Here is a 27,994-nt window from a genome sequence, read left to right as displayed (position 1 = left end):
ATAAGGCGCAAACTACCTTTGAAAAAAGAAAAAAAGGAATTTTATTCGTTTAAAAAAGGCAATAACTGGTATCAAAAATTAAATTGATTATAAATTTTTGAACACGAAGAAAGGCGAGAGAAAATAATTTTTGCGTGGACTAAGAAAACAATTCGCTGGGGAGATCATTTCTCGTTGGAAAACTCGCCTGCGTCCCTGGCTTTGTAATCGAGTAACTCGCCACTCGACAACTTCGCGAAACCATATCCTCCATTGAAAGAGAAGGCTGGTACGCTAAAAAGTAGACTAAGGCTCCAATGAAAGCATCTCCAGCGCCCTGAAACCGAGATCAAAGAAATTACGAAAAGCAAATGGATCCTGTACGTCCTGGGAGTGGGTATCTGATAGAGTGCTAAATGGTAATAAATTATTAGCCTTTGTTGTTGGAGTGTAACTCTAAGGCATCGCTGTTAAAAAAGTGGGTCATCATTAAATTCATGTACCCGTGTGAGTGTTACAGGATAAATTCAGTTACGTTAGCAATTCCATTAGCTTGTTTGAAATGTCTGCTTCTTCCCCACGAAAGCCTACAAACATTTACTCGATTTTGGATGTTCCGAAGAACTTAGAAGCAAAGGTGCTTACGACCGCCTGGATTGAACCCCTCCTTTCTATTTTGTGTTCTTTCATCCATTTCTTTCTTTATGACCGTCTCCATTCGGAAGTTCCTGCTTGCACTTCTTGTCCAAATTCCCCCTTAACGGTAGATCACGTTCTTATAAGTTGCCCACTTTATAAAGATATCCGAAAACGTTTTTTTCCCTACCCCTTACCCTCTCTTAAAAATTTACTTCTGAATACTCATCCTGTGAAACTTTTTGAATTTATGCGCTCCACTAATCTCAAAATTTAACTTTTCCCCTCAACCCTTTTGTATTTTTACTGATATTTCCATGTAAATTTATTATTGTTACTGCCCTCTTTAGAGGTGTAAATGGCCTTAGATGCTAAAGCACCGCTTTAAAATAAAATTATTTTACTACTACTACTACATTCGGAAGTTGCTTTGCACGATTTCCAGCATTAGACGCAAACCCGTTGTTTTCTATAAAGAAGCTGTTTTTTATACTACCGTGCTTAGGAAGACCACCGTATGAACATTCGAGAGTTACTGAATTTCCTACGATAAGATGTCTATTTTTTAAGAGAGTTATGAATATTTTTCCTTGAAATTGTCAAGAACATTAGATGAAATTGCGAACAAAATTGTCTGAAAAATTTAAAGGAAAATATTCAAAAGTTTATCAGGAAATTTGTGCTTTATCAAAGTTAATTTGGCAACGCTTGAAGGTTCATAGGTACGGCGTTTTTCCCTCGCACAGCAGTGTAGATGCAACGATTAGTGCTCTATGGGTGTCCTTTTTGCAATGTTGCACACATGAAGATTTGCAAGCTTTGTGGTTTTCTTTGGCACAATGTATGGCTGCGACCATTGGTTCAAAGGGTTGTCATTTACAATGCATTTACTATCGTGTTTCCCATCAATTCCTTGAAATTCGGACTAGTCGTGTGAAGACATTGCATTGTTATACGGAACGGTGATTTCCGCAATCATCATCTGTCGAAAGCATTTCCACAAAATCGTTGCGGAAGTCAATGCCATAAATCATGACTGATTAAATTTCCGCAAGTGGCGCTTCGCGCTCAAAATTGTTTGTGATTCGAATTTCTCTTAGAGACCATCCCAAAAATCACTTAATAGTCATGGACAAGTGGCGGATTTTTATGTTGAAAATATCTGAGAAGTCGGTTTCAGGCATCACGTCAATTCATGCAGAGTGTGCAAACATTTCAAAATCCTGAGTTAAAAAATGCTGACTCTACGAGTATAAATATAGAGCCAAACAGTGTGGAGTGGCGTGCTGCCAGCACGAGAGGCTCACTGGCGCCTACAAACCTAAGTGGATACTTCACGCATTGCGGAATGCTTGAAGTATCCACTTAGGTTTGTAGGCGCGCTGGCCGCCCGCCCGCCGTGCAGCGGCGCCTTAAGCAAGCATTTCACAACAGAGGTGTTGCACAGTATTATACTAAATTAAACGTATTACGAATGATATGCATCCTTTAAAAGTACAGATCTTTCCCCGCAAAATAAATCAAGATACTTATCGTACACAGGAAAAATCTAAGAGCCTTCAGCTGAGGCAAATCAAAAGGTTTACCCGGTTAGGTATAACGAGGTAGGAATTTCTTGAAAGATAATTAAGTCCGCTTGCACCAAAGAGGCATCGAGAGTTTTAGTGAATTTTGTCTCATAGAATTGACGCTCCCCAATTATTACCTAATATCTCAATTATATATTACTCTCCGTTGGACCAAAGGAAAACAAAACATGGAAAAAACAAGCAAACCCTCATTCTTCCAAAATATTTTACATTTTCATCCAAAAACGTCGAGAGCAATAAATTGTCGTGTGTATTTACATGTGGACCAATTAACTTTGGGTCTCAACTGGTACGTGGGCCAAAACTCCGGTGCCAAAAAAACGCGTCAACGTAAGCCAACTGGAAAAACTGGTGCGCGAACAAAAAATCGTTGACGAAATGTCCTATAACCGAGAAGTCAGGGAATTTTTAAACTTCGAAAAACTTGTCATCCTGCAAACAGCGATGCTCGTTGCTCACGATTGGTAAAGATTCCGCTTGTTTCTGCCCATAACGGGCCCGCAAATTGCACTATTGGAAAACACTGGAACATACAGAAGATCATACGGGAACATACGGGAGGGAATCATAATAGGATGCGGTTTTTATTTCCAAGTAAATCGAATGGGAAAATTCAGAAAAATTGCATCATTTGAATTTTTTAAAATTTGGCAACGCTGTTCAGCTGATGCACGGCTCATTTGAACTCGGAGGATTCCATGGTAAACATGATTGTAAATGCAACATGGAAAAATATTGAGAACTAGCAACCGCAGTCTTAGTTCGTGCCTCAGAAAACCAGAGCGCCTGCAATTTTTTGATATGCAACACGGACATCCCCAGAACACGAATAGTTGCTGATTGAAGGAGCGTCGCTGATTGAAATTGATTGCAATGGCATTTTTAAAAAAATTGCCAGTTTTCTTCGCATTAAAATTCCGCCTCACTAAGGAATAACGCCGTATGAACCTTCAAGCGTTGCCAAGTTACCTTTCATAAAACACAAATTTCCTGGTAAACAAATGTATATTTTCCCTCCAATTTTTCAGATCATTTTCCTCGCAATTCAACCAAAAAGTCCGGAAAATTTAAAGAGAAAATATGCATAACTTTACTAAAAAATGAACATTTCATCGAAGGAAATTTGGCAACTCTCGAATGTTTATATGACGTTCTTCCTTAGCACGGCAGAAGTCACTTATTTTTCTTACACATCGGCTTTCGGAACTCATATTATCGATTCTTTCTTATTTATTCTTTCTTTCTGTTATCTATCGATCTTTACCTAATGAAAAAAATGTAAATATAAAGTAAAAATATTGTATGTAATGTAAAAATATTGCAAAATCATGATTAAGAAATGGCAATTTCATTGCATGGAATCGGGACATTTGCCCAATATTTCCGTTGTTCCGTGAAGACGTAATGTTTGTGCTGCCATGAATATAGTATTAACTGCAAGATTTCTGAAGGAGAATATATGATAGGTTATGATATCATATGATATATTGTATGATATTTAATGTGATAACTTGTGTCATTTTTGGCATTTTTACCTCCAAGTCGGTGTTGTATATTGGTCGGGCTAACTCAAGTTCTCATATACTTATGATAGTTGTAGTAGTAGCAGATTGATAGTTGCATCCTATGTTCGTTTTCAGGCGGTCATAGTTAGTATGAAACGTGATCTTGAGACTCTTTCGCGAAAGGTCAAAATTTAGGGGAGCATTTTGATACTCGTTTTATTGCCATCTTTTTAAAGTCGATTCTGCACTCGCTTCAGGGCTTTTATCTCCACTTTCAAAACGAATGATTGATTGCAAAGGTGAGCTGCAAAGGTCGATTGTTGAATCGGCATCGCTCATCGTTTATCGATAAATTGCATCGCTAAGATAGGGGCTTGTCGATCAAGGTCATTCGATAGCGATTCAATAATCGACCCGCAGTCGGTCCTACGCAGTATGATATAACTTCCTAAAACAAGAGAGCCGGGAAATCTCCAAGAAAAACAACGGCGAGTTATACAATCAAAACATTATGTCTTTTTTCAGGAGTTGCCTGTTCGCGGGACTTCAAAAGGGAGTTACGTAAATTTATTGTGCTTCCTTTCAGTAGGTCCATTGACATTTCCGTGATCTGAAAACGCCACTGTATTATTCTCGTGAACTTTCCTCGAACAAACGAATCTTCCGTGTCAACCAAAAGTTAAATAATGATGCAGAGGTCATAATTTTGCAGTAAGTCGCAAAGTTCTAACTGAATTGTTTCTTTTCCTCTCTTCTCATCCTTGCTCCAAGCTAAGAGAAAGATGTTTCGAGAATGTTTCAAACGACAAGACATGTTACTGGGAAAAGACTCACCGTCGTATCCACAACATTTTCTACCGTTATTGTTTCAACATGAACGGGGCTTGGATTTGATTTAGAGGCAAGGACTGCTCCTTTTGCACCTAGAGTTAGAATGACCGTCTGACAGCCAAGTTCCAGTAATTTACTAGCGGCAATAAAGGAGTCTTCAACGGAGATGACAGCCATGTCTGCTAAAACTTCAGCCTACAAAGACACAAATCGAAATAGACACTACTATACTAATGTTGTCAAAAACACCGCAGTGACGTAATTTAAAAACGTTCAACATTAAAAAGGAGTGAAATTTATAAATTCAGTTACGTGGTATGTTTATGTTCCCATGTCTAGGCTCCATTGTAGTGCCCGTAGTTCAATAGTGTAACCCGGTTAATTATAGCATTTTGACTTCATGTTGCAGTTTAATAGGAACTAAAACTGGCCCATCCGTTAAAACACGTATATGCGAAGGCAAACTATTCGTACATCGGCTGTTTTTAAACTGAGGCAGAAAAAGTAGTGCCCAATAGAGAATTTGCAGGTGTCTGAAATTTGATGAATTTCGTGTTCAAGTGGAAACTACTGAGTGAACTGAATACGAGGATACCCTCGGTTCATGAATTGAACTATTATTTGAGAAGATATGACAAAATGATCTAATCTGCTAAAAAAAACATGTGTTTAAATAGGAAATGCCGCCAGATGAGGTCACTAGGCGGTGCATTTTCTCACTTTTATAGCTGTGTTTATACTATTTTCCCTATCAGAAAAAAAAATTATGAAAAGCACTGTGAAATCAGCTCTTTAAACACTTTCAGATGAAGCAATAAAAAATGTTCATGAAAATTCTGCATTGCTAAACGTAGTCCATTTCAATCTCGGTGAGCAAGTCTTTGCCTATCGTGCCAATTAAAGGCGCACCAAGCTCTGTATGTACATTCTTAGAGAGCGCTCAAGTTTTAAAACTGCGTTGCGTCCTTGTATTCCGTTTACGTGAGGCACTCTAGAGCCTAGACTTTTGTATTGTGTTTGTTATTCCTTTACTTTATGTCATTATGTTGGAACAAAGCAGATACTGGATGTTTTTTCAAAAAGATTACGACAAAAAGAAAGAAAAAGGAGTACCTACGCAAACGGTAAGCTGTGGCTTTTCGAGTGTTGTAAAGATTGAATAATTTTTGAGTATGAGGTTAAAAGAAATTGAAAGACAATGAAAATTTTCGAATGAAAAGTTTTTTCCGCAGCCCATTAGCTTATTAACTTTCTCATACATCGGCCGTACTCCAAGGACTAATACACTTTTAATAAAATCACGTTGATGGACTTGTGAGATGATGACTAAGACTCAAAAAGGAAAGAATTGCTGAAGATTTTTCAAAACCCTATTAATCCTTAAAAATAAAACATGAAGTTTACCTCAGGCTCGTTGACACATAGCAAATCTACGAACTGCAGGATTTCGGAGTCAACTTCCTTTAAAGCTGGTGCTGCATTTAAGACGGTAAAACCTGAAAAAATTAATGAGAACAAGAGTCACAAAAGACAATCTTATATTTGTATTACACACTGAAGAGAAAAAAATGACATTTTACTCAGGGGCAACCTCCCCTCAAGGTTACAAACTGCCTTCAATTCCGTCCTTTCGATTTACAGACTTCATTTTCGAAATCGGGCCCAAGCAAGTTTAAAATTAATAAACTATTTTCATTTGTCATATTTGCACATAAAAAAAACGTTTAAAAAAATAAATATATTTTAAAAATATTGAGAGGAAGCAATTTCAAGTAGCTCATTCATTTTTAAGTAAGAATTAATATTCTTCAGAACATAAGAGGCCAGTTGACCAGATACGGATTAATATACTAAATTATGATTTTTTTCTTAAGATTTCACGCGGAGAAAAATTAGAGTAACAACTCCTGAATGAGTTAAATTTTAGTGTGTGATCCCATCACTCACTGGAAAAAAACACATTGGATCTAGAGTCCAGACTCTTAAAAACATCGACAAGAAAAAATACTCTTGACTCATTCGGATTTTTGCTTAAATCAAGAACCAAGCCTCTTAATTTGAGCGGATTTCCTTTTGATTTAAGCTTAAATCTGATTGAATCAAGAGTATTTTTCCCTGTCAATGTTTTCAAGGGTCTGGACTCTAGATCCAATGTGTTTTTTTTTCCAGTGCTTCATGACGAGGGTAATGCAGGGTTGGTAATTTCACGCGTTGCTGAATTCATTATAGATTTGCGGCTCTCAATCCGAATCGAAATTCAAGCGAATTCCGCCTCCAGGGGCGTAATTAAATTTTAGAGCTTAGACGCTGAGTAAATCCCCAAGATAAAAGGTCGCGAGACCGATGGAGGGTGTTACGAAACACCCACATTCGGAGGCTCCAGAGGGAATTCCGGAGAATGTTCTAGAACTTGGTCAAGGAGAAGCTCAACCTTATGTGATTTGAGAATATTTTATCAGAGCCTGTTAGTTTTCGGTAAAAATTAAATCAGAGAAAGAAACCTTTTCTATCAGCATACTTCTTAGAACTGAACTGCTCCGATTAGTTTATGGAAAATCCGTTGGTGACGGAAGCCTTGTCTTCGTTCCTCTGACCTAAAGTCGTATCCTAATTTCCACGTGAGGCCTGTTTCACATATAAATCCATGCTTTCGGGGGCTCATGCCAGTGGCGTGGTGTGAAATGCGATTTATCGATCGTTACGCCATTTAAACCTATGGAAAAGGATCGATACACAGGGTGTTCGCAGCGAACGCCTTAATAATCGATTCTTTACCATAGGTTTAAATGGCAGAACAATCGATACATCGCAAAGCACGCCACGCCACTGGCTCATGCGGAAACCGAGATACGCCTTTACGTCAGGAGAGCAACGTTATAAGCCAAACGCACGAATAATCATTAGAACACTAATTTTGAAACAAATACACGGTGAGAATACATAGCTATTTTCAATTTTTTTTTTTTTTTTTTTTTTTTTGTTATGGATAATAATGAAGTCGATTTTGTGTCATATCTCTCCCCCTTTTTAAGAATATTCTTTGCGGCGGTTGCACCTAGACGGCCGGCTTGTTCTTCTTAAAAATGAAGCGATAAATTCTAAATGCCACATTCAAGATACGTGTTTTAAGGCCAAGAATGTGATTTTCAACACGCTAAGAACTGCATTGTCAGAGATCAGGGCCGGATTTACCTACTTGCCGCCCATGAGCAGCCTGTATTTTGCCGCCCCCTTCTCATTCGTTTTGAAACATCAATAAAAACCATCAAGTGAACGTGCCAGCGGGGGAGAGGTGCATAAGACGCGTTCACTCGTGTTGAACACATTTTTGGGAAAGCCCTGTCAACACTACCAGTAAAAGTTCAAGGAACTTTGCGCGAAAGTTAAGTTTCGTAAACCTATCTCTGTGTGGACAAGGTCTTCCATTCATAGGATATTAACGAAAAAATTATGAAAACACAAACATAAATGTGGATTAATGATTTTAACTTCCGCCGCCGCGCCACCGCGCCTCGCAGACTGCAATGTGTTTGACGCAATGCGTGAAGTATTCACGCAGTCTTGTAGGCGCTATGCGTTTCACGCTGGTCGCACTGTGTTTGCCGCAATGCGTGAGGTATTCATGCATTCTTGTAGGCGCTATCCGTTTCACGCCGCTCGCTGCGCCGTCCGCAATGATCGCACTCTGTTTGATGCAATGCGTGAAGTATTCGTGCAGTCTTGTAGGCGCTAATATGTGTTACAAGCCGATCGCCGCGCCGAGGGCTTCTCCTTTTCATCTCAAGTCCTCGTCATCATTTCTCTCTAAGTCGCGCCGTTCCAGGCCAAATTGCGTGTTTGGTTTCTCTCTTAACTCGACTAATTAAAGGTGCTGTCTCTTGTATCACTGAAAGACGACAAAATTAGAAATTACTTTACTCTCAGGAAATGAGAGATTTTGTCGCCTTTTCTCGTTTGTAATTGGGCGTATTTCTATCAAACAGAACTATGTGCATTATGACGTGAGCCCTGTTATGCAATATTTTTATGGGTCTCAGGGTTCATGTTTTAGTGCACATAGTTCCGTTTGGCAGAAATACGTCCAATTGTTTTTTCTAAATCCGATTTTTTTTATACCTACATTTAAAAAAATTGCAAAATTTGCCGCCCCTAGATTTGCCGCCATGAGCCGCGGCCCATGTGGCACCCCCTTAATCCGGCCCTGTCAGAGATTGAAGAATTGATCAGCCTTCCGGATGAAAATCAGAGAAATAAGTCCGGAGTCACATCATCATTGTGACGATGTGCTGAGGTTCCTTTTCGTGTGATTCCAGTTTCTCAGCCATGAAAAAGCTATAAAAAGCTGTCTTCAAAAATATTTTTACAAGGCTCGGTTAAATTTCAATCTCAAAAAAAAAAAAAAAAAAAAAAAAAAAAAAAAAATATTATTATTGCGAATGGAAATTTTAAAGCGTTCTCTAATGTTTGCTGCGAGCTTCAGTAACTTTGTAAAGGTCGGTTTTTATTATTAATGTCGCATATTAATTTTTTAGTAATGAGCGAAAGCATGTAATTCTACTGATGAATCAAATTAACACAGAAGTCATACCTTTATGTTTCTTGACTAATTGCAAGCCATACCGAACTACATCGATTGGATTCTCAAACTGGAAGGCTACAACCTTAGCTTTCTTTATCAGTTCCAAGGCATCATCTATATCGGTTGCTGAAAGTGTCGTATTAGCTCCAGGGACGATGACGATTTGATTTTCACCTAAAAAAAAGTAAGTAGATGAAGTACGATGTTGTATTTCTATAACTCCATTCAATATTTTGCCGGCAACATTTTGCCGTTGTGTTCCTCGGTGATACCAATTTCACCATGAGCTCGGTAGCAAAACTCTTGCCACACGACTAGCTTTGAGAGCAGGAGCAATCGAAGCTCCTTCAATTTTGCCTATATGCAATGAGGACGTCCTTAGAGTACGAATAGTTGTATTCAGGCGTTTTTATCCACATACATAGTGTCTTCGCGCTCATCAGATGAGATCTACGTTGGCTGAGGGTCGTCTTATAATTACTCTAAATAGCTTGAGGAATGGAACTCGATAAACTTATTCTCAAAAGTTTGGATTTCGCAAGGCGAGTAACATAAAAATATTAAAACGCTGATGTCCATTTTCTAGCTTCGAGCTTCTGCTGTTAATAATTTTTTCCGCAATCGATGCAGTCATGAAAGTGGTGTAAACATTCATTTGGGATTAAGTCATATGATAAAATCAAATACGGCGGGCAACAAATTGGGAAATTGAGATATTTATTTTTTAAGTTTATGTGTTAAAGGCCACCCTCCTCAGGACTTTGCCCCGGTGTGTGCAAAGGGTATACCAATCAGTAATGATGTGGAATTGATGCAATACTGTCTGAACTAAACATAAAAACTGTTAGGTACTTGAAACCCTCCAAAAGTCACATCCGTGGGCAACATGTGCATCGCTGAGTACTTTATTTACGTTGTGAAATTTCCACTGATGCGTGGGTAATCGCCCTCGGCTCGGGGAACGTGAGTAATCGCATCGAGCGAATCAAGAACACATATTTCTTTAAAAACAGATTTTAGAAAAACGAAAAACGTGACAAACCGGCATGTGTTGGTTAAATTTTTTGAGTCTTCAGTTCGATGAGTGTTATTCATACTTTAAATATAAATTAAACGATCGTAACTTCCCTAGAGTTGGCAGTGTACCTGTTATCGTTGAGAGAATTTATTGACTCGAAACTAACAATCCCTAAAATGCACTTTTTATGGCATGAGCTTGAGAGTGCATTTCAAATTATCAAGATGACACTGTACGCAATTCACTATGCATTTGTTCTGTTTTTGTTTTTGTGATTATCTCTTCCACTTGATTTCACTACTTTGTTGAAATCCGTCTGCTCGCAGTCTGTCGCACACTTGTGAGATTCAGAACTTGAGGACAGGATAGAAAATAAAAATGAACATCGTTTTGAACTATTGCGTATTTTCTATTTATAGAAAGAGGGGGGGCATAACGCAAAGTTTTTTTCCCCCTTTTGATGCATTATGTATGATAATCTAGCGAGGGATGGATTTTGACACTTCTACGTACCCTTATCCGACACCGTGATCTGTGCTATTCCGCTTGAGTAACCTTTTACTAATTTAACATGTGTTGTGCTTACACCGTGAGCGTCTAAAGAGGCTAAATATTGACGACCAAACTCGTCATCTCCCAACTGAAATCAGACCGCGAACTTATTTTTAAATTTGCACTTATTCGTTGATAAACTTTCCACTTGTATGATTCATTAGAAATACTTTAAAACGAACAAACATGAAATTAAAATTGTCACCGGCCTGGAAAACTAAAGTTCCTTTTTCTTAAAACATACTCATTTAAACATTTTCGACCCTATGAATGCCCATAGAATTTTCAAACTGATTTCTTATACGATCAATAAAATAATTCCTTGGTATATAATTATCTCCTGATCGTCTCCCCTCATGCACCTTCTACTAGTGATACTTTAATACTAAAATTTTTAATTGACCCCCCGAATGGCCGAAATCTGAATGAGGCTAACTGCATAAAAACTCTCATTATCTACTCAAACTTCGAAACATTTTTTGCAGAAATATGTTACGCGAAAATGCAGCCATAAGAGCATACTATACCTCGGAAAACTAGCCAAGAGAGAATGAAATAGAATCAAAATATGCATGTTATTCTTAACTTTAAGGAAATCCTAGGTGCAGGAATTTCACGGAGAAAGGAAAGAGGGACAAGTAGATGGAACGTATATACAGTCATTATTTTAAAATCAAAACCTTTCCCCCCTAATTTTTGTGTATCTTTTCCGAAAAAAATATATGATGATAAAAACCGCTTAACTTAGTTTTGTATGCATTTATTTACTTCCTTCGGTTTACCTTAGCTACTAGCGAAGTTTTGGCTTGAAGTTTCTTTGCAGCAATGCACTGATTGGCACCTTTTCCACCATGACCAATTTGAAATGAATGGCCATAAATAGTTTCTCCAATTTTAGGCAACCGAGATGTATAACTGAAAACCCGCAAAAAATAATCAGTGATAAGCAAAAACTAATTTAAAGTTAAAGGATAAAACCTATATATATATAAAAGTCGCTTTATAACGCACTCTGGCGTTCTACGACACCCAAACGCCACACATGCCTGTCTTCCCAGAGGTTATCGGGCAACTGACACCGCAACATCTCTTCGTCAACGCCCTGCCGCCAACCCTTTACGGGACGTCCCCGTCGCCTCTTCCCAGGTGGTACCCAATCCAAAACTTGTTTGGGCAACCTCTCCTCCGACATTCTTTGCACATGTCCATACCAGCATAACTGCCTGGACATGACGTCGTGCACGATATCTTTCTCAACCTTCATCACCTGGCGAATTCTCTCATTACGGACACGGTCCCGTCTCGAAATGCCGGCAAACCGGAAAGGGTAAAACCTAACATGCCTTTTTTACCTTGTGATCATGATAATGTGCTAAAACTTGGAAAAATATATTTTTTAAAATATGCTTTGCGATGGATATTATGTGGCCATGTATTGATGTGAAGGTACTTGTACCACAAACATCATAACTACCTATAATGTGTCTGTTTTGCGGGCTCCTCTAAAGTGGAATTCCTTATGAGGAGGTGTTAATGGTAGCTTTCCTCGTGGAGAGGGGTTCAAGGGGCCACTTATGATAGGACTTTATGTCCACCTACCTTTCGTCCATTAAATAAATGTCCACAGCTATTTATGTCCACTAAACATTAAGTCCAGTCTATATTAAGTCCACATGATTCAATGTCCAACCATGAATAGGTCCAAAATTGTCCAAAAAATCGTATCCACGTCTTTTTCTTCTCATTTAAATGACACGAACCACCTCAAAAATAAATGCATACTACTACTACCTTCATTCTTAAAGACATTTCATTCATGAATCAAGTCATGAAAGAGAACAGACTCTAAGAGCAGATAAAAACATATATGTTCATGTGTACACTGTACGGATATAATAAGATGAAAACCAAAGCGGGAGCCTTGGAAACGCTCCAATGCCAAATTAAACATTTTTCAGTAACATATGCAGTCAAATGAAGTCCTCTTCAACTATAGTTATTTCGTGCGCCTTCAATCTTGTAGGATACCGTGCAACGCCTCTGACGCGAAATAGTTGCTTAAAGCGTTGCGGCGCGGCAAGCAACCAGCGTGACACGCGCATAGGCGCCTACAAACCTAACGGGATACTTCACGCGTTGCGCAATGCGTGAAGTATCCCGTTAGGTTTGTAGGCGCCAGTGCGCGTTCTGCGCTGCTAACACGCCGGTCCGCTCTGTGTTATAGGCTCTAATATTTAAACTCGTAGAGTCAGCGTTTTTCAACTCATGATTTTGAAATGTTTGCACTCTCTGCATTGATTATTCCCTTTTAAACTGATGAAAAAGAAATTTATACTACTGGAAAATATAATGTGTTTTTTGTAAATATAAGAGTAGTTCCGTGTCAAATTTAATGATTTCCAAAGCATTCAAATGTATCTTTTTATGTTTTGGGCTTTCACTGTGCTGCAGCGTGGTGTAAGCGCAACTAAACGCTCAAAATTGGACGTATTTGACTCAAGAAGGTCGATGTGCAAATAAGTTAAAAACAAAAAATCGCGTTCTTCTTAGTTTTTTTCCTCTTTTATTAATTTTTGTATGGTTTCTTTCATCACAACTACAGCTCATTGAGATTCATATCGATGCCATTGCTTGGAAAAGGTTTTACCAATATTTACCACGTATTAAAAATGTAAATGTTTTTAAAATGAAGAAATCAATTTCATTAAAAAAAAAAAAAAATGTACATTTAAGGAATATTTTATATCGGAAATTTCAAGGATAAAAATGAAACCAAGTATTTACCAAAGACGATTTGAAAAGATGAATCAAAACAAGAAATTAACATTTCATGTAAAATATGAGTTACGATAACAACACCTTATTCTCTCCTAATTTTCTCATTTCGATATTGTCAATATAATTTTACACACGGACTAAAATATAACGCTTGAATTCGATTTTAGTGGACTTTACATTTGTGGACTTAACTTAGTGGACGTTTAAGTAATGGACTTAAGTAGCAATAGTGTGGGCTTTAGAACTGTGGACGTAAAAATTGTGGACGAAATGTCTGTGGACGTAAAAAAAGTGGACATAAATTCCGTGTACCAAAATTTGAAACCCTCTGAAACGCAATTTGAGGCATTTTCGGCACGCATCATGAAAGACTAGGAGGGTAAAAATATTGGTGCATCAAAATTTTACATGAGATTTACGTAGAATATTTTCGACACACCGCAATCACACGCTGAATGTGGGAGCTGAATGTGGCTAGTGAATGTGGAAGTCATCGGCCCGATGCCTGAATTTTGCGCGTCACGCGCAAAATTCAGCAACGATTCTCAGCAACCATCGGACCAATTTTGAATTTGTCTGAACTATTCGAGTAGATTTAATACACATCTGGATGAAAATAACTCGAATTTGCTAAATTTCAGCCGTTGGGCGATGACTGTTGACTTCCACATTCAGCTCCTAAATTCAGCGTCTGATTGCGGCAATAGGCATAAGCGTAGCTAGACCAATTTTACAAGAGGGGGGAACAAAATCCCTCTCAGGGACTGGCTCCTCGATCCCTCGCCAGTCGTTCTCATGTTGACCGATCGGAGGGAAGGGGGGGGGAGTACAAATATTTGTAAAATAATAGTCGTTGGTTTCCTTCATAAAAATAAAATTTCACATAATTTTTCTAGCTTCACTAAGCTCTTCCAAATTTTTCTTGTGCAGTTTTGTTGATAGGCAAAATATTTCTACGGATCTATGGGTGCTTCCTGGGAAATTTTGAAACCACCTAGTGCGACACACACAACCAAGAACGACCAAAAAAAAAAAAAAAAATCGTAATTATAACAAAAGCGCTTTTCTCGTTCTCGACGGCAATGTTTTGGCCAAGTAGTCTACGGTCCAGCCCGACTTATCAGCACGTGGGTTGTTCGAGCTCAAGACGCCGTAAACGTCGATAACCACTTTTCAAAGCGAGCAGGGCTGACGGCTGACGGACTTGGTTCACGTTTTTTGGACTTCAAGCGTGTATCACCGTTTGTTCTGCGCTTTAGACGGATGGCAAGCGTGCGTTTCCTTCTGCGCAAGTCCGGTGCCGAGGGGAATCGAAAGAGGGCGTTGCTGTGCCTCCTCCAGTGTGTTGCTTTATTTTTAACTCACATTTGCTGGACAACACTCACCCAAAGCCCACCGACCGTGCCTCGTAAAATAAAAAATTTCTCACTGGTGCAATATAACCTACAATTTTATTTCCTACTTAAATCAGGTATTTTTTGAAGTCACACTAGAAGCGCATGGCTTGTTTGCATTCAATTGACGGCGAGTACACCGTAAAGCTGATTTTCTGTGCATGATTTTAAGTGAAGCGACGTTTTATAAGTAAAAAATAAAGAAATCATGAAAATTGCTTACCATACTAAATCTATCATGCAAGATCCAATCACAAGTATGTCACTCATGTTTCACTGATTGATGAATGTTTTTTCCCGTTCCAAAAAATCGTATGTATAGGTTACGTTTCTCGACAACTACTCGAAATTATTCATTGTCACTAAGTGTTAAACTGAAAAAAAAAAAAAATCACACTGAACGCGTTTGAATTACGATCTAAAATGGCTCAAAGTATAAGCCAGGCAACCGAGAATTAGAGAAAGCTCGAATCTCTTCATTGATAACAGCAATCAGCGTGGCAACTAACAATCACAGGTGTATCAACAAAAACTTTGTTAGGGAACGACCTTGGGCTTTGAAGTGAATGAAGTTCAATGAATGAAAGTTCCCAGAAACGCCGCTACTTTCTTGGAGCAGCACGAGTCAAGTCTTTAATGCCCGGCTGTAATCTCATCGCTCGTTGCACCGCTCGCATTACTGTCATGATTCTCATTCTTCACGAGTTTCGAGTCTCTCATTCTAGAAGCGCTGCTGTTCACTCATTCAATTTATTCTCTCTCATTCTTTCATGGTGTTTTTTTTTTTTTTTTTTTTTTTATTTTTTTTTTTTTTTAATAATTTTACTTAAATATAACGTAACTACTCCGAGTATTTCCTTGTATCTATCTACATGGTTTAAAACTAAAACTAAACAAATTGCATTAATTTTACGTGGTAACGTTAGATAATACGATGATTCTTTCATGATGTAATGATATATCTGGACCGCGTTAAGCAGAAAGGAACTAAGCCACATCAGCTATTGCCAAAAACTGGGCAATTTAATGTTTTACATGAAAACACTTGCGCAGATTTTTGCGCAAATTTCAATGAATTTTGGCATGGAACGAGTCAAATTCCTTGAAATTTCCAAAAAAATCCGCACACACGTTCTCTTGTGAAAAATTACATTGCCCCGTTGAATTTGGCAATAACTGATTTGGCTTGGTTCTTTTCTGCTAAACGCGATTCATTCATAGAATTTTATCATCGAGAACGCTGAACATTTTCCATATTTTTCCCCCTCTTTTTGCAAATGTCAACTATGGTACGAATAAGGAAAAGTTGCATACGTTCGTACGTAATAATGTCAATTTAGTAGTATTTTCGGACTTTTTTAGAGGTGTTGACTAGTTACTAAAAAAAAAGGAATCATAGATATCTTTATCATTTAAAATCATGTTAAACGTACTGAGAGCCGAACTACTCTTCAATAAAGAATCGTGAATATAGCGGCCGTAGCCGCGATATCACAGTCACGAGGCGAGCTAGGAGCAAGGCCGCGAGGAGTAGGAAAACCAAAACGCCTTCTATATTTTGGGTATGCATCACAGACATCCGTCGAGCTCGAATAGTTGCATCAAGGCGTTGTGTTACCGCGTGCAGCAACGACCTCGAGTCCTAGGCACATGGCATCATGTGGATTACATTTTGCAATAAGGAACACTATCTTTGGCTCTTCTGTAATGGCGCCCATCTGCGTAGGGAAACTAATAGCATATATGTTGTTTCTAAAATGAGCCAGAAAGAGTGGTTCCTTATTGCAAAATGATGTCCATGTAATCGTCGGAGGGCATTTACTCAAGAGGGTTTTCATAATATTTCCGATCATTCGATCTTTCTTTCATTTTCGTATTACGTTTTATTTCATTTTATTGATGACTCTTTTCCAATGATAGGTATAACTTGACGCACGCAAGGGACAACAGTGAAATGTATTTATAATATCTTCAATACGAAGATAATAGGCAGAGATCAAAATAAGCATAATGCAGTCGTCTTGTTGTGAGTAAATCATACATCGCTAAAATTTTAAATGGGACACATAGCTTGCTTCAATATCGACTTCAATGTTTTGAATTCTGGAGTACAGACTCAACAATTAACTGGACCGAGCTTAATAGAAAATGCACTAAGTGACATCAAGTTTGAACCGAGAAAAAGAGGTTTGAAGTTTTATGGCATCATAATAGTCAATTTTAAAGACTAAATTTAAGGACTGTTCGCACCTTCGAAATATTTTTCTCGTATTTGAATTTTCAACAGAAGAAAATTTAATACTATACAGTTGAATTCAAAACTTTTTCAAAATCATTTTTCATCTCAAAAATGCGACTAAATGCATTTTTATCAAACCCCGCTCAACTAGGTGATGTAAAGTCCCGTAACTGCAACTCGTGCATAGTAAAAATCCGTTTGATTTCAAAACAAAAAGAGTAGTTTCATATCCCAGCATGTGAAGTATACCCATACCCTACTCTAAAGAGATTTGAATATTTTAAATTTGCGAATAGTAAGCCAACCTTGGACCTCTCTGATTTTTCGTGGGATATATCAGCCACTTTCAGGAGCGGAGAAAAAGTGAAGGTTCCGATTAAAATACTAAAACCCTAAAATCATCGATGATGTCAGGTTTAATAAACAGATTTTAATCACATTCGAGAGGTATGATTAGCGTCTGAAAATTCAAGAGCTGTTAATTGCAGAAGTCTGCGAATGGTTCGACTCTGGTGTTTTTTTTTTCCAGAGTATCATGAAACACTCAACTGAGTGACGAATTACTTATCATTTCAAACATCGCTCAAAGGATAAGTGGACTTGAGTCGGCCCGAGTAGACATGTATTATACGAATTTTTGAGTGGCACATTCTCAATGAGCATTTAATTCCACCAATTAAAATGAGCCTTGGAATACTAAGCTATTAAAGGCTGTTATATAGTTATAGATAAGGTACTCTCACTTCACAAAGGAAAGTAACATTGGCGAGGCGTGAATGGTCGATTATCGATTTCTCTCCATTTGAAGCTATGGTTAAGAATCGATTATTAAGGTGTTTTTTGCTAATGCGAACGCCCTGTTTATCGATCTTTTCCCATAGGTTTAAATGGCGAATCAATCCATAATTCGCAAATCACGCCATGCCACTGGAAAGTAACAGTGAGTATATCTCAAAACATCCTCTTGAACTTTGTTCCTCTTAGAAAAAACAAGACCAAGACTCAAGAGATCTAGAACCTCTCACTTTGATTGACGAAAATCACTTAAGTCAATTACAGAGCGTTCTCCACTTCATTTTAAAATAGACCTTTCTGGTCGTTTTCCGAAGGATGAGTACTTTGTTGATGTACTTCATCAATGCGTAATCTTGCTCAAACATTGCAAATTAATTTAATAACACGTTTGCTTTGACGTGTTCTCATCGAACTTGATTTATTGTTCTAGATCTAGTTCATTACATGTACAAATTCAAATACCTATGTATAAAACCTTATTATTTCTATAATTCGAAAAAAAAACATGATTGGTAAATACATTGGTTTGTGTCTGCTTAAATCGATGCAGAAACTTATGAAAATTGTGAATAATTACAAATTTTACAATATTTACAAAGGGCAGTGCGCACCACTGTACATAAATTACTTACATATTTTTAACTTCGAGAGAAATTTAAATTAATTTCATTTTTATTGCGTACAATGAACGCTGAGAACTAATTTGAAAATCGAGTTTAATATGAAAAATAGCATACAATTTACCTATCAAAAGACATACCTTAAAAGTAACCCTTAAGTACCTTTATTTTATAAAAATAATGTAGACCCCTTAACCTAAACCAAGAAGGTGGGTGGAATATAAGTATAATATAAAACATATGGAATGATTCAGAGTATTCACGTTCTGCCCATGTTTACAACAGCGGTTGCTAATTTTTAGTTTAATAAAATAGACTTAAAATGGAGACCTTCTGCAAGGAATATTTCGATGAAGGAATAATGTAATTCTCATCTCTGAATTTTTCATAACTTAGTATTTGGTTCTACCCGTAGTTTCCATGAATGTATCTATTTCATTATGCGACAGTGTCTTCTGCAATACGACAGATTATAGTGAATAATAATGATATTTCGGTAGATAGAGTTTCTAGAACCACGATTCTCATACATTGAACGAAAGTCTTGGTTGGACTTAATGTTAAAGTTTTTCACATTTCAGTCAAAAAGAAAAGAGGAATAAAAACAACTTTTCTGTTTGACAAAATCGATCGATCGATAAGATGAAATTATCAGAACATTTATAACAACTGAGCAGTAATATTACTCACTGGCAGTGTTTAATTGATCAACTTCGTATCAATTACAGCATTATCAATAAAAAAAAGTTTGCATATTGTTGAATTTTTCAATGTCGAACGTTCACATCAATACAAGGAAATTCCCTACCTATGAAGGAACTGTTATGATCGAGACTAGATTACATCCATAATGACTAGAATTATTATACTATACGAACGTAGGACATAGTGCACAGCACTGTCGTGCTGAGAAAGACGCCGTATGAACAATCAAGGTTGCCAGATTTCTTGTGATAAAAATATTTATTTTGAGCCAAATTTATGATTAGCTTCCCTTGAAATTTTCAGAAACTTTAGAATTGAATTGTGAATAAAATACAGAATTGAAAGGAAAATATTCACAACTTTTCCTAAAAACTCGTATTTTGTCAAGGAACATTTGGCAACGCCTGAAGGCTCATACGGCGCTCATCCTTGCCAGGACAGAACACCAGGAACCACTGTTTGCTTTTATTAGACCCTAATGAATGCATGAAAGCCTAAAATCCATAGATCAATCAGCAAACGTCACAGTTTTTCCTGCTCCAGAACAATTAAGATGACGATCTTCTTTTATAAGAACGCTGGGCCTATCCCGAGAAGCATCAGCCCTTAGCAACGCCATGCTAAGGAAGAACGCCGTATGAGCAATTAAATGTCATTAAATTCCCCCGACTAATTATTTTTTTGTCGAGGAAAGTTATGCATATTTTTCTTTCAAATAATTAGATATTTTAAATTAAATCCCAAAATAAAATAGTCTGAAAAATCGGAGTAAACATACATTATTTTTTCGTTAGATTCAGTTTTTATTGGCATAGATATGGCAACACCTGGAGGTTCACACGGCGTTCTTCCTTGGCACGACAGAGCAATCGTGCTCATATTTGAACCACGTTAAACAGAAAGGAACCAAGCCACATCAGCGATTACTCAATTTAATTGAGCGATTTAATTTTATGCATGTAAAACGGTTATGCGGATTTTCGTGCAAACAGTGAATGTTCTCCATAGTACGAAGCAAATTCCTTAAATTTTAAAGGAATCTGCACACACGTTTTCTCGTAAAAATTTAAATTGCCCAGTGAAATTTGGCAATAGCTGATGTGGCTTGGTTCCTTTCTGTTAGACGCGGTCCATTTTTCCCCGGCAAAAGCGGTTCATTCGAAATCTGGAACCGTCTTACATGTAAATGGTCTCATCACAATGCACCGACTTCTTCTTCCGTCTCATGAAATATTCCTCGATCTCGTAGGGGGTCTTGTTGTACGTCTCGGGAAGGAGGAAGACGGCGAAGATGACGGCGAGGAGACAAGCTCCAGCGAAGATGCAGAGGATGCCGGTGATGTGGATGTAGAACATGAAGAAGGGGTAGGCCTTGATGCCGACGAACACCATGGTGAAGAGGCAGAAGAAGGTGATGCCGCTCATGAGGCCCCGGAGTTGGAGCGGGTAGAGTTCGTTGGTCATCAACCATGGCAACGGTTGGATCGCCAGGGTGCACAGAAGGACGTAGGACAAGGAGCACAGCACCAGGAACCACTGGTGAGGCCTGTTCGTTGGGTCCTCGCCGAAAGTGACCAGGTAGGCAACCGCGGCCGACGCGACTATGAACATACCTGCAACATTCAGTGGAAAAATATATTCTTAGATTATTCAAGCAAACAAAAGTGTCATTTTATAATGAGTTATGTTTCGTGCTCCTCAACCCGTGACAAGATACAAAATAAGAACAATTTAAACAGCAGCTGGTAACAAGGCTAATTTTCACATACATACCTACATCCTACAATACATTTCGGATGAAAACTCAGCCTTCCTCAGTTGGATAAAAACAGTAAAAAAATTTAAAAATCTAAAAACTTAGTACTTGGCTGTACCTTTCAAAGCAAGAAAAATGTTGTTATGCTACATAAACACATTAACATAACATTGCATAACAACATTTTTCTCGCATATGTAATTTCTCTGCATTATAAGGTGTTCGCAGCGAACACCCTAATAATCGATTCTTGACCATAGGTTTAAATGGCATGTCAATCAATACATCGCAATTCACGCCACGCCACTGTGGCATGCATAAACATTAAACAGTTGAATATCCAACGCTTTCATTCTAATGTAAACGGTTCTCTCCGAATGTGTGACCGAAGATAGTAGTAGGTAACTTAAGAGCGGAGATTCCTGATATTGGTAGCTGAGCCCCAAATAATCTGCTTACAAATGATTTTCAATAATCAACCATACACTCTTAAAAATCGAAAACTTAGAGCAAATAGCGCTTGGATTTGGTTTGAAAAAGTTAAGAAACACTCTTGTGTGTGTCTCGCTTTACACACTCAACACACACTCAGTTCTTGCAGATTGATAGCGCACTTGCACTTGAACCCTTATCTTTCGATTACCCCCAACATGACGCATGTTTACATGATTGCGAGTGTGATGCACAATCTGCAGGCGTATTAATGACCTAGATCTTGGTTGCATATTTTTTCATCCGCAACAGATAAGCTGATGTGAATATAACAGTTTTCAAGTGTTTTCACAATGTTATGGTCACTTATGCTTTTGCCTCGCTTTTTAAAAGTCATCGACTTTTCCTTTTCTTTGAACCAGTATCCCCTAAGGTGGGCCGTAAACTTCAGAGACTTAAACGCAAGGGAAGAAAAGTAGGCGCACTGACAAAACGCCAGTTGTTTGACGCGTAGAGACATTATTACGAGTATTCAAAAAATCGTTCCTTCTGCGAACTACACGAGAGGTCGCGAAGACGGCAAAATGCAAGAATCTCCTCAGAGACTTTAACGTAAGGGAAGAAAAGTAAGCGTACCGACAAATGTAAATCGCTTGACGCATTGGGACTTTTTTATTTAAATATTTGCTCATGCTGAACCATACCGAGGATTTTCAGATTTTTAGTGGCACACGCTTGTTCTTTGTCTGCAACTTCAATTGGCGAAAAACTCGATTTCCAAAGTTGTGTCCATTAACAAGTTTTCAGATCTTTAGCGGTAACCCTTTGTGCCTCACGTGCCACTTCTATCAGTGATAAATACGATTTGTAATGAGTATGACTGATCGCAGTTGCGAATGTGGTGGATTTATGTTGACGATACACGTCTCGGGGCCAAGTGTGCCTTGACTTTGTCTTACTGAGTCCTCATGACAACAGGTTATTTATTATTTTACTAAGAATAAGCGAAAAAGAACACAAGAGCAAATGGTAAATCCCTGCTAAAAATGGTGAGTACAAATGAATAGAAAATCGAAGTCATATGAATAGAATTTCAACTTATGTGAATGGAATTTAACTCATATGAGCAGAGTTTCTATATTCACTTTTCAGAGATTCCAAATCACATGACTAGAGATTTCAACTCATATGAGTTCAGCGTTGAATCTACCGTGTCTGATATTTCGGAGACTAGTCACCGCATCAAAAAAATTATAAGAACAAAGTGTTCTCATTTTTCAAATTTACATGGTACGTCGGTGTCTCCTGGTCAAAAACACCACTTCTTAAAAATGAAAAAAATTGAATTCATATGAGTTGAACTTTTCTACTCTTATGAGTAGAATATTCTAGTGATATGAGTAGGATTTCTACTCATATAAGTAGAAAATTCTACTCATGTGAGTCGGCGAATTTTGAATAGCCTACTCATCATTTTTGGCAGGGAAAGAAGGAGAGAGGAAGAAAGAGTGACCAAAGATCGAAGAAGTTGAAAAGTCGGATCGGATTATAGGTCGAATTTTTTTTACTCACCAAAAGCCGTCGTCGCGGTAAGTTTCTTCCTGCTGAACCTCGCGATGAATAGGGCCCCGAAGCTGCCAGACACAAGTCGCATGAGAGCGAGTCCAACGGTGATGGTCAACGGGTCGATCTCGCCACCCGTTCCGAGGTTCTGGAAGAAATTCACCGTGTAGTAGAGAAGCATGTAGAAGCCAGACCCGTTCTGGAGGGCCGAGAAAATGAGGAGGATGAGGAAAGGCTTCCAGACGGTCGGATGGAGGAAGTGTTGCAAGCTGATGCTTTGCGGCAGGTCTTTACTAGTCGAGGATTTTCTCAGCTCATCTACTTCCTGGGCGATCGTCTCTTTGTCTCTCTTCAGCCACTCCAAGCTCTGGATAGCAGCGTTTATGTCCCCCTGCATCACAAGCCAAGCTGGAGATTCAGGGATGAAGAAAATGCAGATGAGGCCTACGACACCACTCCCTGCCAGCACCAGAGAGGCTACGTTCCATGGTAGGTAACCACCGATTACGTAGGCGTATAGTATACCAGCAGAACACATCGGGCACAGCAGTGGCAGGAGTTTATTCCGTTGGTGAGCCACGCAGATCTCGTAGATGTACAGGATTGAGCACAGAGTTAGGCCTGAAGACAAATTAAGATGATTGTTACTCAGATGAATGTCTCTGGACGGAGGCAAAGTGGGTGCCCAGTAAAAAGATGTCGACGGGGAGGTTTACAAAAAATGAGGGAGTGTCAACTTCCAGAAAAACTATGTAGTGGGGTAGGGTACTGTGGCGGCTAGGTGTCGCAGAGCGCCAGAGAGCGATGTAAAATTGAATCTTAGGTATGCATGTTGTCGAGTTGTTAAAAGGGGTCAAACGTGCAAACTGCAGCCCATATTCAATACATATTGTCCCTTTGTATCACGTATCAATTTTTAAAGTTTCATGAATCTGTATGCAAACATAAAGAGACAAAGAACACAATGAATGTCATTCATTTTTTTTTGGGGGGGGGGGGGGGCTATTCATGTACGTAATTCATTTTCTATGTGATTCTGTAGTTGATAGAAAAAGCTTCTTAATAAACTTGGCTAAATAATAGTTTGTACGTTTTATCTTTCTTCAATAGCTGTATATGAATTAGTCAGCCAATTTGTAAGTTGAAGTGACAAATGTCAATATCCGACTTATGTGAGGGATGCTACGCGGATAATACGTGTATATCCTTCAGTAAAAAAAAGGGAGAGAAGAGGGCTGCATAAATCTTCTACAAAGTGTTCCACCGAAAGCGTTTTCGCACATAACCATTGCAAATATCAATTTCGAAAATCATTTGTGCCGATAGCGTTTCCGATAATTGTATTCCTTGGCCAACTCTGCAACAATGCTACACTACACACCCAAGTTTCGAGGTTGGTTGGTTGTGGTCATTGCAATCGTATATTAAACACAGGCCAGAACAGTGCAGCTAAGGACAGCAATGAAGAAAATGAAAGTGCCTTCAATTGTGCGTATATGCAACACGGTCATCCTCAGAGTACGAATAGTTGTATCCCTGCGCCGTCATTTGGAAAGTCAAGACGCCGTCAAATTTTTCCGCTTTTGATAACGGAATTTGTTACATTATGTCGCATTTTTTTCAGTAGGGGAAGATTTCGTCGGTTTGTCAACTGAACAGGCACCATAAAATCATTTTAAACACATTTGAAGCCAGGATTTTGGCAACATTTCTAGTAGTTCGCTATTGTAAAATTTAGTCAATTTATTTTTAACTTATGAGTATTGAAAATACTCACCGTGGGCACCAGCGCCGAGAATTCTGCCGATGTATATGTGTTCAACCCTTTGAGCGAGGCCAATGAAAGAAAATCCGAGAGTGCAAAGAATGTAAAATATGTAGAATATGAACTTCCTGCCGTATCTCTCAACCATGGGACCAGACAGTACCGCAACAAGAGGTGTTGCCATGATTCCTAAACTTGCTGTTCCAATAAAAAAATCATAGATGAATCAGTAAAAAAGTCAAATTAGACGCTTTCCAAAAGTGGATGCTTTCAGGGCGAGTGCTTTTCAATTGCGCACTTTTTTATTCAGAATAATTTTTCTAGCAATACATTTCAAAAATAAGAATGCAGGTTATTATTGTTAACGCTCAATGCCCAATGCTGCATAAAGCGAGTATATCGCCACAAAAGATCTACAGAAATCAGCTGTGCCTTTCGCTAAAAAAACCGATTGGTTAATGAGCAATCAGGGTGAATATTAAGGAACCTCAAGCAACTAGCCTCTCTGTAAAGGAGATTGTGTGTTCAGTTTTGAATTTTTCATGCAAAGAATAACCATTTGAAATTGTAAAATAGAGTTGATATGCTGTTTCTGATGTACAATAGGCATATGCATGTCAAAATCCATCCAAAATTGGAGAATGTTTGTATTTTGCACTTTGTTTTATGTTTTTGAAATATGATTATTAAGTCCAGATATTATGCAATGAAAATCTTCTCAACTCAGCATCAAGTCAACTCAGATTTGCAAGAGCAACCACCTCATGCCATGCCAAGAGTTAAATGGCATGGCATCCTTTTATATACGTACTGCATTGTCTTACGCTTCAGCGCCCTTTTAAGCAATCGGGCGCTACCAGGATATGGTTTAGAAATTAAAGTATTGGTGTGAGAAAGTTTTTAATTCGTAAATCACACGTATTCTTATGAGCACTCCATTTATTCTAACGCATGAATGCTTTTGAAACATATCAATAAGAAATAAGAAGAAATTAATATATGCATATTGTTGTGTACTGCTCACATCCGTTCACAAAAATTTCATTTCTAATAAAATGATTATTGGAGCCCTCCTCTTTTGTAATTTTTTTTAACATTTTCATTTGGATACTTTTTTTCCTTACTTATTTTGTATTATTGTTTCAGTCATTTCATCTTTCAGGGCTAATTTAAAGAGCATTCGTAATATTCTCACCAATCCATGATTCTTCCTCCAAAGATATGTAGAACTTCTCGCTCTCCTCCAATTGTGGTAAAAGCACAGCCGAGTGACCCTCTATTGAGCCAGTCAAAAGTTGCAGCCAAAAAACAGGCACGGACGCTAACAGCTATAATAAGAAAATAGCAAATATTTGTCAATGAGGTTCAAAAGATAATACTCAAAATTAGAATATTTCAATTTTTTGTTTTAATTATAATTTAAAATATCAGAAAATAATATTGGTTCACTTTATTTCTAAAAAATGAGGTAGGCAGGGATGATTTCACGACAGCGAGAATGGCGACGTCGCCAGGTTTTTGAGTTTTCAATTGTTGTGGATATATCAATTTTTTTTTTTAAAAAAAAAAAAATTATTGGAGAAAATTTTCACATTTTTTACGTTGCATAGATTCATGCTAAAATATCTAGGAAATTATCATCATTGAAATCTGTCTACCAAAAACCATCCATGGTCGCGCCTAACCACCAAAAAAAAAAAAAATGATTTTGAAGATTACGTAACAGGAGAGACATTTTGTGATCCAAGATTTCAGTCACGGTAACGCTTCACATTTTCCTTACATTAATGTTTACAGGATCACAAATGTGAAGGCGTTTTAAACGATAAGTGTACTGTTTTTCAACTGATTTCTTTTGAGCTTTTGAAATCGCTAAAATTGAAACTGGCAACACTCCTAATTTGGGACACAGGAATCAAGATACGTTTTTGAACTTTCACCCGCAATGTATAGATAAAATATGCTCATTTTTAAATGTATTTTGAAAATCATTAATGGAAGCAAATATTTATTAAAAAATTTTATTTTTATTAGTCACCATCCAATTCAAAATTCAAAAAGTCCTCTATTGTATCTTTCAGTTGGCTGGTTTACTTTTTTTTTTGGGGGGGGGGGGGGGTTCCTTTGAAATATAGATACCTCCGAAATAAATACCCTCTTTTCATTTAATTTAATAAAACACCGATACGTGGATTAGTCACCTGAAACTTCTGTCATACTTTATCTGTTTTTTGAGTCACAGAAACGATGACATAACTTTCAGTCATATTTATTTCGCGACACAGACAATATAAGTACTGTTATCATTTATCAAAACGTGACGCAAGTTTAGATGCGTTATAATCAAACGATTAACTTACCGGTCTAATGAAACTATCACGACTCGTCGATACGAAGTCACCTGTGGCAACAACCATTTTTCCAATCTTAAACCGTTTCTAGAGGCAGACCTCACGGCGGGACTATGATATCAATGTCCACGCACAAATATCAAAATTATCACAATGCAAGATTCACATGCTCCTTGAAGATTTAATTTTAATAGACACACTCGATCTTCCGGACTTTATAGAGCAGGGAGACGCTGGTAATTGAAAAGAGGGTGTCCACCGTAATGACTCCTTTCAATACGTGCCACTGACGTTAAGTACTTACCTGAGTGGGGACAAGCATTATTATCTAATCTCTCAAAACGCGGCTTGTTCATTTTTTGAGATCTTTGAGAGTAATTTGTGAGCGAATTTTCTCGCCCAATCTCGATCTTTCTTCATTGCAATTGAATGTAAACCATTTACGTGCGTCATTGATCTAGTAGCTGAGTCCTTAATAAAAAAATCTTAGATATAAGAATAGAAATAAAAAATAGTAATAACGAGTGATTATTACTCTAGAGAGGTATTTCAAAAACATGAAAGCACACGCATCTATGCCTGTAATTATTTTCAACACCCGCAAACTCGTGGAAAAAGAGGGAGAAAGTTTGTACACAAAAATAAAAAATAAAACAAAGATATGTGCTCAGAACTATTGCATTAGCTCGTAAGATCAGTCATTCCATTAATCTTGCGCCTCGACCTTGATGCAATACGACAATTTCGAAATCGAGACTTGGCAGTTTTGAAAACGCCTTCAATTGCGGCGTGATACCTCACGCATTCCGGAGGGTACGAATAGTTGTATCGTTGCGCCTTGCCAATACGGCGGAAAATTAAGAAGGCGACTCTCCACGCTTAGCTTTACTTGCCGGTTTTCTTTTGA

At 38.0% G+C, this 27,994-nt stretch overlaps 2 protein-coding genes and 1 long non-coding RNA gene across 6 annotated transcripts; 1 reads left to right on the top strand and 2 right to left on the bottom strand.

Moving 5' to 3' along the window:
- Positions 1 to 13: 13 nt before the first annotated feature.
- Positions 14 to 15,368, bottom strand: LOC109035858 (ribokinase). Of its 4 annotated transcripts, none has more exons than XM_019049667.2 (7): positions 15,085 to 15,368; positions 11,472 to 11,604; positions 10,651 to 10,777; positions 9,129 to 9,293; positions 5,945 to 6,036; positions 4,544 to 4,735; positions 14 to 316 (listed from the first exon to the last, which is right to left on the bottom strand). In XM_019049667.2, exons 1-7 carry the CDS (start codon positions 15,129 to 15,131, stop codon positions 140 to 142), a joined length of 933 nt encoding a protein of 310 aa, XP_018905212.2. In that variant the 5' UTR covers positions 15,132 to 15,368; the 3' UTR covers positions 14 to 139. The 4 variants fall into 4 exon arrangements, with proteins under 4 accessions (XP_018905212.2, XP_072158997.1, XP_072158998.1 ...); XM_072302896.1 differs by lacking the exon at positions 15,085 to 15,368 and adding an exon at positions 13,876 to 13,976; XM_072302897.1 differs by lacking the exon at positions 15,085 to 15,368 and adding an exon at positions 12,289 to 12,314.
- Positions 14,522 to 18,498, top strand: LOC140225132 (uncharacterized). The gene is made up of 2 exons (XR_011900298.1): positions 14,522 to 14,938; positions 16,782 to 18,498. It is a non-coding gene; the product is annotated as an uncharacterized lncRNA (long non-coding RNA).
- Positions 18,355 to 27,377, bottom strand: LOC109035853 (facilitated trehalose transporter Tret1). Its single transcript, XM_019049663.2, has 5 exons — positions 27,097 to 27,377; positions 25,932 to 26,064; positions 24,749 to 24,934; positions 22,981 to 23,592; positions 18,355 to 20,833 (listed from the first exon to the last, which is right to left on the bottom strand). The coding sequence occupies exons 1-5, from the start codon at positions 27,151 to 27,153 to the stop codon at positions 20,397 to 20,399; spliced, it is 1,425 nt and encodes a 474-aa protein (XP_018905208.1). The 5' UTR covers positions 27,154 to 27,377; the 3' UTR covers positions 18,355 to 20,396.
- Between the last annotated feature and the right edge of the window lie 617 nt (positions 27,378 to 27,994).

This window comes from Bemisia tabaci, chromosome 7, assembly GCF_918797505.1.
Source record: "Bemisia tabaci chromosome 7, PGI_BMITA_v3".
NCBI lineage: Eukaryota > Metazoa > Arthropoda > Insecta > Hemiptera > Aleyrodidae > Bemisia > Bemisia tabaci.
Note: the sequence above shows the minus strand (reverse complement) of the source record. Positions and strands in the feature narration are given on the sequence as shown.